The following is an 18299-nucleotide window of genomic DNA, read 5'->3' as shown; positions in this document are numbered from 1 at the left end:
ATATACATAAAAATAACAATTAAATTAACTATTATATATTTTTATATATTTATATATATTATTTCATACATTTTCAATACTTGTTTTATATTTTAATCTTTTTTTTATATACAAATATTCATATTTTGACCCAATACTATGGTTCAGACCAAAGTGAGTCAAAAGATCCAATTTAAAAGTTGGCCTTCACCACCTAACCGACCTCCCAAAAAAGAGGTCGGATTCGACGTAAATCCCTCCCTATAAAGGTCGGGTTCGAGATGAACTGACAGACAACACTTATTCAAATAAGTAACTGTCTCCTTAAATCTCTCGTCCACTTCCAGAAACAATATCTCAACAACCTTAGGATAAAGGGACGATTATCCACCTTCAGAAGTGAAACTACTCCAACGGTAGTTATTGAATCACCACTATAAATACACTGACACACTCAGGTAAAAGTTAAGTTCCAATATACTCTAAATCTGCTTACTTCCTTACTGATTTAGGCATCGGAATATCTTTGCAAGTACTACCCCCATTTTCCAAACACACAACTTGGACGGCAGCTCTCAAATACATATAAATCGGATACTACCTTCCTTTGACGTTTAGATCAATCCTACAAACTCAATCTACCTATCTCAAATTACCTATGTAACAACAAATCACTAATTTTTAATTAGTGTACATTACCATAGACATAATTATTAGACCCATGGGTTAAATAGGTAATGTTAATCATATAAATTGGCTAGCTTAACAAATCACTTAAGCAATGTTATATAACTAACAAAATTTATTTATTTTTATTAATATTTGAACAATATTTTAAATTTTAAGTAATAAATTATAAACTCAAAAATTTAATTCATAAATTCTAATAAGATAAAAATAAAATATTGACTAAATATTAATAAAAATATTAGTTCCTAATATTTTTTCTAAGATGAAATAGAAAGTGTGGTGACAATAATAAAGATTATGGATTTCTTTTTTTTTTTTTCGAATTTTGTAAGAAAATTTATGTAGTCTGTTTGAAAATAAAAGTGCTAGATGATCAATAATTTTTTTTGTTTTGTTTTAGTCTTACGTTTTTTTTTTGGTGACTGTTTTAGTCTTACATTTAAACTCACATTAGTAAACTCTCTATTTTTTCTTGTACTTAAAATAGTGGCTCTCAAGTATTTTTCACTAGAAAGTTAAAAAAAATATAGTTCGCCTGATTAGCATGTTAGTCTTTCAAATATAAAGAAAAATTGGTAAAAATGATAAAATAATATTTTAATTATGTTAGAACTAAAATGGTGAACTCACAAATAATAAAAATTATAAATTTAGAAATGATTAAAATATTATTTTACTTCTTTATATATCAATCTCCTTACTTTAAAAAATATTTTTATTTAGCTTCAAGGATTAGCACAACTGAAAATAAATAGATACATATAGAACATAATTTATTATTTTTTATCAGTAGTTAATCAATAATATTTAAAATATAAATAAAAAATATGATATTAAATTATTAAACTAAAAAAATTAAATTAATAACTAAAAATATTAACTTCTACTAATTCTTGAGTTTTTCTTAAATTTAACAAGACTTAAATAAAATATGAAAGTTCCAATAAATTAAAAGAAATTATTCATTGAAGATAATCGGGTATACAAACTCCAGTATATATAATCCATTCCATGGAATGCAAATATACACTTGTTAACAGAAAAGTTAATTAAAAAAAATTAAAAGGGAAAAAAGAATCTGATATCCTCTCTAACAAAGCTACACCTTCTTCTGCTGCATCTACATACATCCAACCATTAATTAATCAAAATTGCGGATCCCAATTTACAGCGCCTACGTACAATAATCCCACTACTACCATGCATGTCTCGCGAGGGGGCTGCTCCTGCATCGCACACGATACTAATCTCCAGAGTAGCTAATCAATTAATGATTAATTAAAGTAATACCTGACCCTGTTTAATTTAATTAACAAATTAATTAATCAATTAATCTCTGCATTGAGATGATTCATCGTAAGTAAGCTCTGATCCACTTATTACGTGGCTCTTCCCCTGATGCCTCTTCTTCCGTTTGCCTCCGCCGCAAGTAATTGAGATCTCACACCCAAACACCGTCCCGAAGCACGAAAACAGCCCTTTCTGCTGCTGCTGTTGCTGCCGGTTCCCGCCTACGCTACTCCGCCTCCCCGGCGTTTTACCTACAACGCGCTTAGAGCTTTTGTATTTCTTCACCTCAAACTCTTCACTAACTTCCGATGGAGGCGCCGATTGTTGATGGTCCAGATCGTAAGCAGGGGTAAGCTCAATCCTCCATCTCTCAATCTTCGTCCTCATCCCTACTTCCGAGTTGCTATTCCCTGTCCAACCGTCGATCGCCGAACTCTCTGCCGATCTCGGTGGCAGTGCCGGCATCGGATACAATCCTTTTGCTATTGCCGCCGCCACCACCGATGGCGACGGACCTACATCCGAACACAACGAACCGTTTAAGTTCACAATTGGTGTGCCTTTCCGCAGAGTGAGAAACTCCGACTCGTCGTGTCCGTCGTGGGCATAGAAGTTTTGGCCCGCTCCTTGGTAGGTATAATCGTTGATTGTTGAATCGTTCTTCTCGCTCTGGCATCTCTGCAGCGTCAAGAGCTTCGGATCGTTGATACCGTTGTCCTGGCTCTCGGCGTCGTCGTTTTGGTGTTTTGTCATCTTCTTAGGGTCCTTCAGATCCCAATAACCGACGGCGGAGTTGCTGAGTTCGGAATACATAGGCATGCTCCTCTTTGTGCTATCGAGGAGCGTGACGCCGATGTTGAGGATCCCCTGAGGGCGACCGGAGGGCCTTCGGATCTGAAGCGCGACGAATCGGAGGTTTGGCTTGCGGTTCCCGGAGCGAGAGGAGGGCGGGATGAGGTTGCTGACGAGGACGCCGACGGTGCCGACGAGAACATCGCGAAGCCATGCGTTGGTGTAGATCTCGATCATGATAACGGAATTTTCGTTGCTGAGGAAGTCTTCATCAACCCTGTACACGAACTTCTCGTTCCACGTTGGGTTGGTGTGACCTACTTCGTCGACCCGCGTGGCTAGCTTGCGCTCAGGGTTCAACCACGCCACCGCGTAGGCTCGCATGGATTTCGAAATCGGCGCAAGATCCTGCGCCGATATGATGTTTATTTCTAGGAGCTGAAACGGAGCTGCAACCGACATTTTATGATTTTGTTTTGATATATATGCGACGCACGGATTATTATAATTAGTGGTGGCGTGTGACGGGGGAGGCGGTGGATCTGGCCGTGTTCGATCGTCAGTGTGGTGGTCACAAACCACGCACTCTCCCCCGAAAGTGCGCGCCAAAATGAAAATGCTATCTCTTGTTTCCTCTCTATCTGTCTTTTATATCTATAAAATTGCCGAGTCATTTATCTGGTTAATTAATTATATTTAGTTAGAGCGGGAAAAACTGAATACGTGGATGGCATATGCCACCTTTCAGGTTTTGGGTGATTGAGGGCGCAAGGAAAGGAGCTTATTACGTTCTGTTGAGTTAATTAATCAGTAACGTAACTATTTGTATGTTGTTTACCGTTTAGAGAATAATGGTTACCACTCATGCATCTTGCCTTGATTAAACATGTAATAATACCCGCTTATAGGTTGAGACAATCTCCATTCCCTCAATTGTCATTTGGTTCGTCCAATTAATAATTAGGATGGAGTTGTTTTGGGAGATTGAGTTGAACCTAATAATAGATGAATGGGTAATCTTAGGTAATTAATGATTTTTTGAATAATATTAATAATTACTAATAAAATAAAAATACATTATATTTCTAAATTATCCACCTAAATATTAATATTAGCACATTTAGTAAAATAAACATTTGATATCTTTATTATTCACATTGTTTACCAATATTGTTGATTACCTATACTTTTTCTAGTTGAATATTAATGTAGTAATCCGTATCATGTACAAAAAAAATTTATGCATATAATATGAATTAATTGAAACAAATTAAAAAATAACTATTGATGACTATAAACATAGCGAACATTTTGAAAAGTGAATAACGATATATAATAATTAATTAATATAATTAAAAATTATAATTAATAATATTATGTATACGTATTGTTGTTAAATGTATATATATAATAGAAAGTAATAAGATACGTAAAATAAAACTATAGTCAAGGTACAGTAATCGTTACTCATCTTAGATATCTTTTCAAAAACTAAAGGTTTACATTCGAAAATCCAAAATCCTTTTTAAAAGAGAAATCCGTTAATTCTTCAAAATCCAAAACATTTTCTTTTTATACAAAATATTAAAAAAAAAATTAGACAACATGCATAACCAACTTGTTTCAAGTATAGATTCATTAAGTCTATGCTGAACTAGTTTGATTTTTCATACTTTGCTAATTCAAAAACACAAACCAATCACAAACTCCAGCCCACCACATAATTAATCACGGCCTCAAACCTAAACAACTCAATTAACATCAAATTCACCACAATCCAACCAATTTCAGTCACAAACATAAGTAGAAAGGTTCAAACACAATCAAAACAGTTACATCAAGTATAGCAATTAGCAATTAAACATAATTATTCATATAGACAAACCAATTACAATATGCACACCCAAACATGCGCTCCGCTAACGTAGATGGACCAGGATGTGCCAGGGGATCTGTGGTGAATGCGAGGGGGGAGTCCCGCCCATTGCGAATGTGTCATCCAAATGTTCGGAAGGAGGCTCATTCAGATCCACATCTAGGTGTGTCTCGGGCCCGGCTACCGGATATCTGCATCGCGCCAAGTCATCCTCCTGCATAGTAACGCTAATCTCATCAAGGAAGCGTGACCCTCCAAACTCCGCGTCAAGGCCCTCATTGCCAAGCAAGTCCGATAGTATCTCACTTAGGCTAATATATGTCTGGATCTCATGCACTGCCTCGTCGCTGCTGGAAACCCTGACAAAAATAATCACCAAACCTTCCACCACCATCCCCGCCACCTCCATCGCCACCTAATCTACCACCACCATAACCAACATCTACACCATCACCGCAACAATCTCCACCAACATCTGCTACATCACCACAATCTCCCTCATCTCCTCCATAACGCCCACCCATCCCTCCATCATATCTGCCTGTAGGGCCTCTGCCACCCCCTCCATACCACCAGCATCTCCACCATCATGTCCTTTGCCACCCCCTCCATACCCACCACCACCCATACCACCAACATCTCTACCATCATGTCCTCCTCCACCATTGTGTCCTCGTCTACCACCTCCATCACAACCGTTATCATTGCCATCATCTCCACCATCATCCTCACCATCACTATCGTCGTCACCACCACCATCATCACCACCACCATCATCATCATCTCTGCCTATCCTTCCACGTCAAGCTCTACTAGGACCACCACCCCTCCCTCCCCGTTGGCCATGACCCCTAGCTCCTTTTCGGCCTCGACCCCTGCCTTCCAATGCATCACTCGCATCGTCAAGCAACCTCCACTCACGCTGACCCGAACGTGTCCCAACATGACGTCTTCGCTCAACACAATGTTTGTTTGGTACATTAGGAACCTGATCCATATTAGAAACATCATAGACCTCTCTGCATTGCTTCAGTTGGGATCACAACTGCCTTGGAGTCACCGAGGAGGAGCTGAGGCAACAAGAGTCTCTTTTCATGCTCATGCCACCACTCCAAGTACACATATGAAGGTCCTGGCTTTGGAACAATATCAAACCGTAACACATGTTGCGCCTTGTTGGTCCAATGAATGTGCCAACTCTATAAGATATTGGAAAACCACCGATTTCTGCCTTTGCCATCCTTCAACACAATCGATATCGAGGACGACACGGGATCAATGCTATACTCCACCAAGCTGCGGTAGCACCTAATCCACTTGATGCCACTCTACGTCAACAAAGTAGATCAATGCCATCGCAGCCTCCACAATGCCATATGTCGTGGCTCTTATATCTTGGGATGCACCACCTGAATAACATCATGCGAGTTGTATGGCATCCACATAAACTGTGAACAAAAATAGTTATCACATGTCATCATAAACAATAAGAATTGTCAAGATAACATTAACGATAAATATATTAAAATCCTAAATACTCATATCCCCGGCCTAAAGTATAAACAAACACAGCATAAATAAACAGCAAGTACCTCAACACCAATGCCAATAAAAGACATCAAATCCATCAGGCTGGAAATCAGGAACTGCAAGAAGATCCATGACTGAAGGAGCTGCAATGAATCTTCTATTATCAGGGTCATTTGCCCAATTTGCATCTGCGAAAGCAAGAAGGCGATAGTTAGTGTTTTTAGTAAATTGAATTCCATGATTTGTCATACTTGCCAACTATCGAAGGATTCATTTGACAATCTTCCAATGTTGAAGCAGTGGATTATGCATGAATTGGCTGCTCTATTTAGAGAGAAGGTAATTATAGGATGTGTTAAGAGTGACATATTGAAGTCCACCAACAAGGAAACGATAGAGAATATGATCATCAAAAAGTTCAGTTCCTTAAGATGTTAATTTCACTGAGGGCAACATGGTGTAGACATGCAATTAGACTCATCCATGTTAGCACGTTTATCATATATATTTGCACTGTGAGACATGAAGATCACCAGATTTTAAATAATTGAACTCGACCAAGAAAGAAATGCAGCTGACCAAGATCTTTGAGTGAAAATTTAGCATGTAATTATGAAATTAAAGATTCCAATTCCTTGGTATTGTCGCCTGTGATGACAATGTCATCAACATAAGCAAGTAAAAAATAAGTTGAAGTAGTTATAAAACAAACAAAGAGAGAGGGATTAGCAGTGGTGTTAACAGAACCAAAATTAAAAAGAGCCAGGCCCTGGGAGCCTGATTTAGACCATAAATGGCCCTATTTAACTTGCAAACAATAATAGAATCAAATGTAGAGAAGCCTTGGGGCTGCATCATATAAACATGTTTAGATGAATTGCCATTCAAGAAGACATTATTAAAATCAAATTGACACAAGGGCCTTTTGATAATGCTATTGATAAAACAGTTCTAATAATGGTTGGCCGAATAACTGGGCTGTATATTTGGGAGTAATCAATCCCTTCAACTTGATGACAGTCCTTAGCTACCAGCCGTGCTTTATATTTTTTAGTTGAGTTATCAGGCCCTCTCTTATTATAGAAAATCTATTTGCAACCAATAACAGTGGCATTAGGAAGAGCTGTGACTAATTGCCATGTTTTATTTTGTTGAAGAGCATTGTACTCCTCCTTTATAGTTTGAAATTAATGGGGGCTGTGTAGAGCTTGAGGAACATTCCTAGGAATATTGTTTACTAAGTCATGCTTAGACATTGTAGTAGTATATGTCTTAGGTTTGGTAATACCAAATTTAGACTTGGTTTGCATAGAGTGAGTGTTAGTAATCATACAAGATGAGGAGCTTTTAGAAATAGGAGATAACTGAGTATCAGTCCTTGAAATTGGAATAGTATTAGTAGAGACATTGTGATCAGAATTAGAAGATGTAGTAGTAAAGGATGGAGACAAATTTGAGATAGTAGCAGGGAGATTAGAAGTATTTGATAAATTCATAAGAGAATTATTGTCATGATCATATTTATGATTAGAGGTAGCAGTGAAAATGTTGGAAACAGGTAAATAATCATCATATTAGAATCAAATTTAGATAAAGCAGAAGAGGAGTTACTAGGAAACATAGATGCATAAGGAAAAATTCCTTCATAAAAAATAACATTCCTAACAATAAACACTTTTTTGTCTTTGTTCGTGCATTTAAAGTCAAGAGATTGAGGTGCATATCCTAAAAAAATGCATTGATCAAATCTATAATCCATTTTGTGTTTGTTAAAGGGTCTTAAGTGAGGAAGACAGGTACAACCAAAAATTTTCAAGATTGAATAGTTTGGTTTAGAATTATGTAGCATTTCATATGGACTTTTGAATTGCAAAACTTTGGAAGGAAGTCTATTTATTAGAAAAGCAAAATTGAGAAATGCATCTTCCCAATATTCAAATGGTAGAGTGGCAGTGGCAAGGAGGGTGAGGCCCATCTCAGTGATGTGCCTATGCTTCCTCTCCACCACTCCTTACTGCTGATATATGTGTTGAGTTTAAAGAAATAATAAATTAATTGATAATGACTAAATATTATTATTGGGTTAAAAATTCAATTATGTGTGTGATTAGTTTGTAAATTGTGCAGAAAATAATAGAAAGCAAAACAGGCCCAATAACAAGCTTTAGGCTTATAAGCTTCAAGGGAATAGTTGCCGATCACTAATCATACCAACACTTTCCCATCAGAATCAAAAACAAGCTTAAGGCCAAATTGTTAGTCCAAGCTCAAGATCATATCACTCTCATGGCCTAAGGAAATGGTTGCTAACTAAGAAATGAAACTTCATTTTCATCTGAACCAAATCAAAGTCACCAAACCAATTCTCTCTCTTCTTTCTTCTCTTCTCTCTCTCTCATCCATGTGAAGCATACCAAAAGAAAGCGAGAAAGAGAAAGTCTGATTAGGATTCAAATAAAAAAAGTGGATTACCAAAACTAAGAAAGTCAAAAGCTAGGGTTCAGAAGCCAAGATCAAATCAAAGAGGTAAATCAAAAAATATTTTCCATCTTGGTTGTTCATTGGTAACTTGTTGAAGATGCTATTTTCCCTCAAGCACCAAACTGGAAAATTAAAGAAAGTGGAGGCTATGAATCAAAGGTCAAGAATAAAACTTGGAGCCAAATTTTTTATATACACTTAGATATTTAAAGAAGATTGAAAAAGGATGAAAGAGAAGCAGTTGGATTTGATTGCATATTTGCTTTAATCATTACTGTTGTCTTCTGCACTACTGCTATTGCTGCTATGACATTGGAGAAGAAGGTAGTCAACTGTTCAAGCCAAGGTTCAAGCTTTAGGAACTTTACTCCTCTATTAAAGGGGTAAACAACCAGAGATTGATTCAAGGAGTGAGAACACAGTTTGGATTCTCATAGCTTTCAAGTTAAATCCTTCTTCTCCTTCAAAATTTACACTGAATTTTTTGTTCTTTAGTGTTCATTTTTTCTTTGTTTCTTTTCAATAGAAAAAAGCATTATGTGAGGAATCAGTAAAAACCATTGAGAGAAAAGATAGAGTTATTAGAAAAAGCCAGAAAATTCCGTCAAAGCTCTTTTGTATGTTTTTTTATTTTGTACACATGATTCTGAAGAGATTCCCTTGCTAAGTTGGGTGAGCACTTAGTGGTTAAAAATCTAGGAAGTAAACCTAGGCAAATCTAGCTTGGGTAGAAGCTGGGTTTGTCCCATATAAGATTGGGTTGAATTCTAGGGAAATTGGTGTTTGTAATCTTTGTGAACGATAGTGAAAATTCCTCCATTGTTGTAGTAGAGATTGGATGTAGGTCACATTGCACATGGTGGCTGAGCCAGGATACATGGCTGTGTGATTTTCTCTTCTCTACTCTTCTTCCGTTTCTCTTTGCTAAGAGACAAAATAAAAGTGTCTCATGCATTACATATTTCTCAGAAGTCACAGCTATCCGAAAGTAACTAATTTATGAACATTTCGTGAAGAGATAAAATAAAATTGTCTCCTAAATTTCATCTTAACAAACATATCAACAACAAATTGTCAATTCCAATCAGAAGCTAAAAGCAAAAAAGGTTCAAAAAGGAGGCTATAGATTCAACCCCTTTTTTCTAGGCCATTCACAAATCTTCACTGTGTATGGACATGATAAGCAATGTAAAATACCATGATGTTGTAGAAAAGCTTTAAACTCATTGGATAAAAATTCTTGTGCATTATCAGTTTGAATGGATTTCAAAGAGAAACCTGTTTGCTTTAATTTTTATACTGTTGCATGACAGGAAACACTTGAGCTTTAGTTGAAATTAAATATAAACAAGTGTATCGAGTAAAGGCATCAACTATACTAATATAAAACTTGTAGCTAGATCTAGAGAGAGTTGGAGTAGGACCCCACAATCTAAAAATACCAATTGCAAAGGATGAGTATAAGTTGTATCAGAAGGATAAAACGGGAGTGTATGCATTTTTCCCATGCAAAAAGATTTGAAGATAGATGAAATAGAATCTATATTATTCATATTAGATGGAATGTTACAATGGTTGAGCACAGTTTGAACAATATTCATAGCAGGATGCCAAGTCTTTTATACCAAAGTTCAAGATTCTGTCTACAAGAAGCTAAAAAAGACTGAATTTGACAATTATCATTTAAATTCCTATGGATGTTAAGACTATCAAAAGCATATAATCCATGTTTATTAAGTAGACCCCGAAGGAGCACTTCCTTGGATACATGAGATTTAACCAAATAATGATAAGGATGAAACTCAAAGAAAACTCCATTATCGAAACAAAATTTTGAAACAATGATAAGATTCTTTGCTAAAGCTGGTATGTGTAAAAGATTTTTCAAAACAAAAACAGAACTAGAATGAGGATCGGCAAGAAAAGAGTGTCCAATCTTGTTGATTGGAATACCTGAACGGAGCAAGATATAGTTGATCCGGGCCAATGTAATTAGAGGTTGAGATCAAGCTTGAAGAGTCATTAGTAAGATGATTGGTGGCACCAGTGTCTGGATACCAAGCAGAATCACTAGAGCACCACGTGCACCTCTTCTTCCTCCAAAGCCTCTAGCATACATTCTTGGATTGGTAGGTGCAGATTAAGTTAGATTCACTTGAGCTGTAGGAAAAGAAGCTTGTTTGAATTTGTCAATTGTATCTTCATGAGAAAGAAGCATATTCTCAATCTCTCCGATACTGAACAACTCAGGTTTTGCTTGCACCAATGTGATACAACTTGAAATCTTCAGGAAGTCCATTACAAATGGTTTCAATGTAATCTTCATTGTTGATATGATATCCAATAGCAATTAGAGAATCAACAAGACCTTTGATTTTTGAAAGATACTCAGAAACTTAAAGATTCCTTTTCTTGATGGATTTGAGTTGATGGCGAAGTTGTTTGATTTTTTATTTGGTATTTTCAGCAAACTAGAGTTGCAACTTCTGCCAGATCTCAAGAGCACCCATGCAGTATGCAATTCGATTCTTGATTGATGGATTGACAGGCACAAGAATCTAAGAACACAAATTGTAATCTTGTTGAATCCAATCAGTATACTTTGCAGAAATAGTACCAGCAGCTTGAGCAGCATCATATTCAAATTGTGGCGGTGCCTTGCCTTCTTGAATATGATCTTCTAGGTTCTGTCCACCAAAAGCAAACAGGGCATGCTGCTGCCAGGTTACATAATTCGATTCATTGAGCTTGTCTGTGATTGAGGAAAGAAAATTCTTGGAATTGATTGAAGAAAGAGTGAGAGCCATGGATCTGAACCTGTGCTCTTGATAACATGTGAGAATGGTTTCAAGAGTTATGAAAGATTAGAAGATTGATATTAGGTTGATGAACCCAGCAAATCAATTCTACAGAAACAAGTTTCTAGGGTTTCAGAAAACAAAGCGGAAGAAGAGTACTTGAGAAAAATTGAATTAGAAATGAATTAATTGTTACTAGTGTTTTGACTAGTGTCAAATACGTTGTATTTATAGCCTAAATTATAGTTGTTGCACTTCTATTCTCTACTTTGAGTTTTAAATATTTAGTGGTTCCTTTAAATATATAACAATAAAATGCTTAGTAAATTGTTTAATAAAATTGTCATACATTCTAGACTATAAAAAAAGATTCAATGGACTAAGTAGGTTTTTTAGTTTTTCAAATGAATTTTAAATGTTTAATGGATGTTTTCAATGTAAAGGGTCAATAAATATTTAGTGAATTAATTAATAAACTTACTATCAACTCAACATTATAAAAAGACTTCAACAAGCTGTTGTGATAAGAATGACAGATAGATGTCCATTAATAATACAGGCGGTTGAAGTTTTCAAGAGAGAGAGTTGAAATTATTATGTAGACCAAATTTTAATGAAAGTTGAATTTGTAAAGTTATAAATAAGACTTCATAGCCTTACGTACAAGACACAAGCAATACAACAAAAATTAATTTTCTCTCTTTCTTTATCTTCAATACTTCTTTCTCTCTTTATATATATATACATTACAACATATAATATTAGTAAATGCATATATGAATTATTATTGAGCTAATTATATTAATACTAGAGTCTTCTATTTATACATCTTTATTTTATATTTAGTATATCTTTTATTTATTTTACAACACGTTATCAGCACGAGACTCTGATCAAATTTTTAGGAAGACTCAGGTAACAAATTTTCATTATGTCAAAACTCTCTCATCTTGAATTCAATACTCTTGATATATCTTGAAACAATTATTTATCATGGATACTAGATGCTGAAATCCATCTTGATTCAATGGATCTTGGAGATACCATTAAGGCTAAAAATAGTGCATCTCAGAAGGATAAAGCCAAATCCATGATTTTTCTTCGTCGTCATCTTGATGAAGGATTGAAAAATGAATATCTCACATTAAAAGATCCTGCAGATCTTTGGAAAGACCTTGAAGAAAGGTATAATCATAAAAAAATGGTAATACTTCCTCAAGCCCGATATGAATGGACGCACTTGAATCTACAAGAATTTAAATCCATAAATGAATATAATTCTGCAATGTTTCGAATCACCTCACGAATGAAATTATGTGGGAAAAAGATAAGTGATCATGATATGTTGGAGAAAACTTTCTCAACTTTCCATACCTCGAATGTGCTCCTGCAGCAGCAGTATCAAGAAAAAGGGTTTAAAAAATATTCTGAGTTAATTTCTTGCCTTCTTGTTGCTGAACGCAACAATGAGTTGCTTTTAAAGAATCACGAAGTGCGCATGCTGGCGCCGCCCCATTTCCTGAAGTAAATGCGGCAAATCATTACTCCATAAGAGGTAAATGACAATATTTTAATAACAAGAAAAATTATGAAAGGAAAAGGAATTATATTCAAAAGAGAGGATCTCACCAGAAGTGGGATAAAGAAAGAAATATTGGGTAGAATAAATCAACAGAGGATAAGTGTTTCCATTGTGGTGGAAAGGGCCATTGGTCACGTACCTGTCGTACATCAAGGTACCTAGTCGATCTTTACCAGGCATCTTTGAAAAAGGACGACAAGGGAAAAGAGTCGAATTTCGTTTCAAGTGATGCTGAAAATTTCACCACTCATTATAATGTATATGATTTCTTTGAGGATCCTGAAGGAAATATTGGTCATCTGATTAATGATTGAATAGTTTAATGTGTGTAATTGTTAAATATCCATGTAAATAAATAATGTAAAGAACTTATTGTTAAGTTTTATTTTCTATGTATTTAAGTTTCAAAAATGATGTATATAAATAATGAAATATTAATGTTTATGAATTTTGAAATCATTAAATGTGTCATGTTTTAAAATAAAATTTTAGTATATGACATTATTTTTATGTACAGTGAAAAATAATTTCGATCAAGTATTCAATTTAAATATACATACTACTCATTTTATTATTATTTGTCTTTGAAGAAAATGGCAAGAATATATAATGAAGATGTATGCCTTGCGGATAGTGCAAGTTCGCACACTATTCTCAAAAGTGATATATATTTTACCCATCTTGTGCCAAAAGAAGAATGTGTTAATAATATAATTGGCTCAGGCAATGTGATTGAAGGCTCCGAAAGAGCTATAATTTTGTTTCTAGGAGGAACAAAATTCATAATAAATAATGCACTGTTGTCTACCAAGTCTCAAAAAAACTTGTTGAGTTTTAAATATATTCGCCGAAATGGATATCATATTGAGACTATGAACGAGAGAAGTCATGAGTATTTATGTATCACAACTCATGATTTAAACAAAAAGGTTATATTAGAAAAGTTGCCCTCACTTTCATCTGAGTTGTATTATACCAAGATTAGTACAATTGAATCACATGCCACTATAAACCAGAAGTTTACTAACCCAAATGAATTCATAACTTGACACGACCGATTGGGTCATCCGGGAACAACAATGATGCGGAGAATTATTGAAAACTCCCATGGGCATTCACTAAAGAACCAGAAGATTCTTAAATCTAGTAATTTTGTTGTGCTGCATGTTCTCAAGGGAAGTTAATTTTAAGGCCATCACTAGTAAAGATTGGATTCAAGGTGACATATGTGGACCTATTCATCCACCATGTGGATCTTTTAGATATTTTATGGTCCTAATAGACGCATCTTCGAGATGGTCACATGTGTGCTTATTATCTTCTTGCAACCTAGTATTTGCGAGATTATTGGCTCAAATTATTCGATTAAAGCACAATTTTACAGAAATATTGGATTTGAGTCCCTTGAATTTCTAGAAAGGATTCAAGGTGACATATGTGGACCTATTCATCCACCATGTGGATCTTTTAGATATTTTATGGTCCTAATAGACGCATCTTCGAGATGGTCACATGTGTGCTTATTATCTTCTTGTAACCTAGCGTTTGTGAGATTATTGGCTCAAATTATTCGATTAAAAACACAATTTTCCAGAAAATCCAATCAAAACAATTCGTCTTGATAATGCTGGTGAATTTACTTCCCAAGCTTTTGATGCTTATTGTATGGCTAATGGAATAAGTGTTGAACATCCAGTAGCTTATGTTCACACACAAAATAGGTTAGCAGAATCACTTATTAAACGCCTCCAATTGATTGCTAGATCCTTACTTATGAGAACAAATCTCCCAACCTCGGTTTGGGGCATGCTATTTTACATGCCGCAACACTTATTCGTTTGAGGCCAACGAGTTACCATCAATTCTCTCCTATGCAATTAGCTTTTGGCCAGCAGCCAAATGTTTTCCATTTAAGAATATTTGGGTGTGCGATATATGTTTACATTGTACCACCTAATCGCACCAAAATGGGACCCCAAAGAAAATTGGGGATATATGTTGGATATGATTCTCCCTCTATAGTGAGGTATCTTGAGATACAAACTGGAGATGTATTTAAAGCCCGATTTGCGGATTGTCATTTTGATGAATCAAAATTTCCAACATTAGGGGGAAAGAATAAGTTTCCTGAAAAGGAACTTAATTGGAATGCATTATCCTTGATACATTTAGATCCTCGATCAGGGCAATGTGAACTAGAAGCTCAAAAGATTATACATTTGCAAAGAATAGCAAATGAATTGCCTGATGTATTTTCCGATACAAAGAGGATAACCAAGTCGTATATACCAGCGAAAAATACCCCAATTCGAATTGATGTCCTAGTTGGACAAATTGCCACCGAAGCAAATACACACCAGAAGCGTGGCAAGCCTGTCGGTTCCAAAGACAAAAATCCTCGAAAGGGAAAAGAGGTAAATAATATTCTTATTGAAAAAGACATAGTAGAGACACCTGTAGTTGTCCAAAATTTTGATATAGTTTTAACTCCAGAAAACGTTCAGGTACCTGAAAATTGTGAAAATGACGAAATCTCGATAAATTATGTTTTTACAGGAAAGAAATGGGACCGAAATAAGACAATTGTCAATGAAATATTTGCATATAATGTGGCAGTAAATATCATGCATGAAAATAAGGATCTTGAGCCAAGATCAGTCGAAGAATATCGACAAAGAAATGATTGGCCAAAATGGGAAGAAGCCATGAAGGCTGAATTAGACTCACTTGTAAAACGTGAAGTCTTTGGACCTGTAGTCCGTACACCTGCAGATGTAAAACCTGTTGGATACCGATGGGTATTTGTGAGAAAACGAAATGAAAAAAATGAAGTTGTGCGCTATAAAGCCCGACTTGTGGCACAAGATTTTTCACAAAGGCCCGGTATAGATTATGAAGAAACGTATTCCCCTGTAGTGGATGTGATAACATTGCGTTATTTGGTCAGTTTATCTGCATATCATAAACTGCATATGCATTTAATGGATGTGGTAACAGCCTATTTATACGGCTCATTAGTTCGAGATATCTATATGAAAGTCCCTGAAGGACTAAAGATATCTAAACCATCCAATGAATATTCGCAAGGGTTATATTCAGTCAAATTGCAAAGATCTTTATATGGTCTAAAGCAATCTGGAAGAATGTGGTATAATCATCTTACTGAGTATCTGGCCAAAAATGGATTCAAGAATAATGATATCTGTCCATGTGTTTTCATAAAGAAAATTGCATCTGGATTCATTATAATTGCTATGTACGTTGATGATTTAAATATCATTGAAACTCTTGAAGAGATTCCAACAATTATAAAAACTATAAAAGAAGAGTTTGAGATGAAAGTTCTTGGAATAACTAAATTTTGTCTCGGCCTGCAGATCGAGCATACAAAAAATGGGATCTTTATTCATCAAACAACATACACAGAAAAGATCATGAAGAGATTTTATATGGATAAGTCACATCCCTTGAGTACCCCAATGATCGTAAGATCGTTGGATGTGGAGAAGGATCAATTCTGTCCTAAAGAAGAAAATGAAGATATCCTTAGTCCAAAAGTACCATATCTTAGTGTCATTAGAGCGATAATGTATCTTGCTAATAATACATGACTTGATATATCATTTGCTATGAACTTACTAGCAAGGTATAATTCCTCTCCAACCAGAAGACATTGGAGTGGAATCAAGCAAATCTTTCGATATCTTTATCAAACGGTTGATATGAGATTGTTTTATCCCTATGGATCCAGGTCATAACTAGTTGGCTATGCAGATGCTGGCTACTTGTCTGATCCATATAAAGGGAGATTTCAAACAGGATACCTGTTCACATATGGAGGTACGACTATATCATGGAGGTCTACGAAACAGACGATAGCAGCAACCTCCTCTAATCATGCTGAAATACTAGTGATTCACGAAGCTAGTCGTGAGTGTTTTTGGCTGAGGAGTCTGATTCAATATATTCTGTCATCATGTGGACTGATTGATCATAAGATAGCTCCAACTGTCCTGTTTGAAGATAATACAGCATGCATTGCTCAACTTAAAGGCGGATACATCAAAGGTGATAGAACAAAGCATATTTCTCCCAAATTCTTCTTCACTCATGATCTTCAAAATCAAAGGACAATTGATGTCCAACAGATCCGCTCAAGTGACAATTTGGCAGATTTATTTACAAAGTCACTCCCAAAATCCTCTTTTGAAAGATTGGTACATGAGATTGGGATACGCCGATTTCGAGACATCAAGTGATGTTGACAAGAGGAGGAGACTGTACTCTTTTTTCTTTGGTCAGATTTTTTTTCCATTGGGTTTTTCTTGACAAGGTTTTTAATGAGGCAGTCCCAATCACTAAAGGATATTGTACTCTTTTTCCTTCACTAAGGTTTTTTCCCACTGGGTTTTTCTTTAGTAAGGTTTTAACGAGGCAATAATCCTAAATGATCATCAAAAGGGGAGTGTTGTGATAAGAATGATACAGGCGGCTGATTTTGAAAGCTGGATTTGTAAAGCTATAAATAAGACTTCATAGCCTTACGTACAAGACACAAGCAATAAAACAAAAATCAATTCTCTTTCTTTCTTTATCTTCAATACTTCTTTCTCTTTATTTATATATATATATATATATATATATATATATATATATATATATAGATAGATATATATATATATAGATATATATATATATTACAACATATAATATTAGTAAATACATATATAAATTATTATTGAGCTAATTATATTAATATTAGAATTTTCTATTTATATATTTATTTTATATTTAGTATATCTTTTATTTATTTTACAACACAAGCTTTGTTTAGTTAGTGTATACAGAGATATAATATAAATAATAAAGACAGATACAAATTATGCATACGTATCTTATTTTTGGCAAAGAAAATATATAAAGTACATAAAACTCTAAATAGTCAGCAAAAAAAATTTAAATGTCAATAATACTTTTATTATCTACTTTCACCATTCCCATCACTTAGATGTTTTATGAAAAATGTTATTTGTACAATAAAATTTAATCTTTATTTAACTTTTAAATTTAATATTTTATTATTTTAATTTTTTAATTAATTATATTTCTTATTTTTAAGAAATTATTTTTATTTTTAATATTTATCACCGTAAAATTTGTAATCATTTGTAATACATTGATTTTTTATAAACTAAACCATAAAACGTGTAACAACTTTTTGTGTACTAATTTTTAAAAAATAAGTGAAGTTTTCAAAATCAATTAAGCTCACTTCAATTAT

At 34.7% G+C, this 18299-nt stretch overlaps 1 protein-coding gene and 1 long non-coding RNA gene across 2 annotated transcripts; both read right to left on the bottom strand.

The window, feature by feature from the left end:
* Positions 1-1613: 1613 nt before the first annotated feature.
* On the bottom strand, positions 1614-3402 carry LOC112695401 (uncharacterized). Its single transcript, XM_025747736.3, has one exon. It carries the CDS (start codon positions 3211-3213, stop codon positions 1999-2001), a length of 1215 nt encoding a protein of 404 aa, XP_025603521.1. The 5' UTR covers positions 3214-3402; the 3' UTR covers positions 1614-1998.
* Positions 3403-4361: 959 nt separating this feature from the next.
* Positions 4362-11633, bottom strand: LOC140173404 (uncharacterized). The gene is made up of 3 exons (XR_011862083.1): positions 10592-11633; positions 6220-6345; positions 4362-6075 (listed from the first exon to the last, which is right to left on the bottom strand). It is a non-coding gene; the product is annotated as an uncharacterized lncRNA (long non-coding RNA).
* Positions 11634-18299: the final 6666 nt, after the last annotated feature.

This window comes from Arachis hypogaea, chromosome 6 (assembly GCF_003086295.3).
Source record: "Arachis hypogaea cultivar Tifrunner chromosome 6, arahy.Tifrunner.gnm2.J5K5, whole genome shotgun sequence".
Lineage (NCBI taxonomy): Eukaryota > Viridiplantae > Streptophyta > Magnoliopsida > Fabales > Fabaceae > Arachis > Arachis hypogaea.
This window is presented reverse-complemented; position numbering and strand designations above follow the sequence as displayed.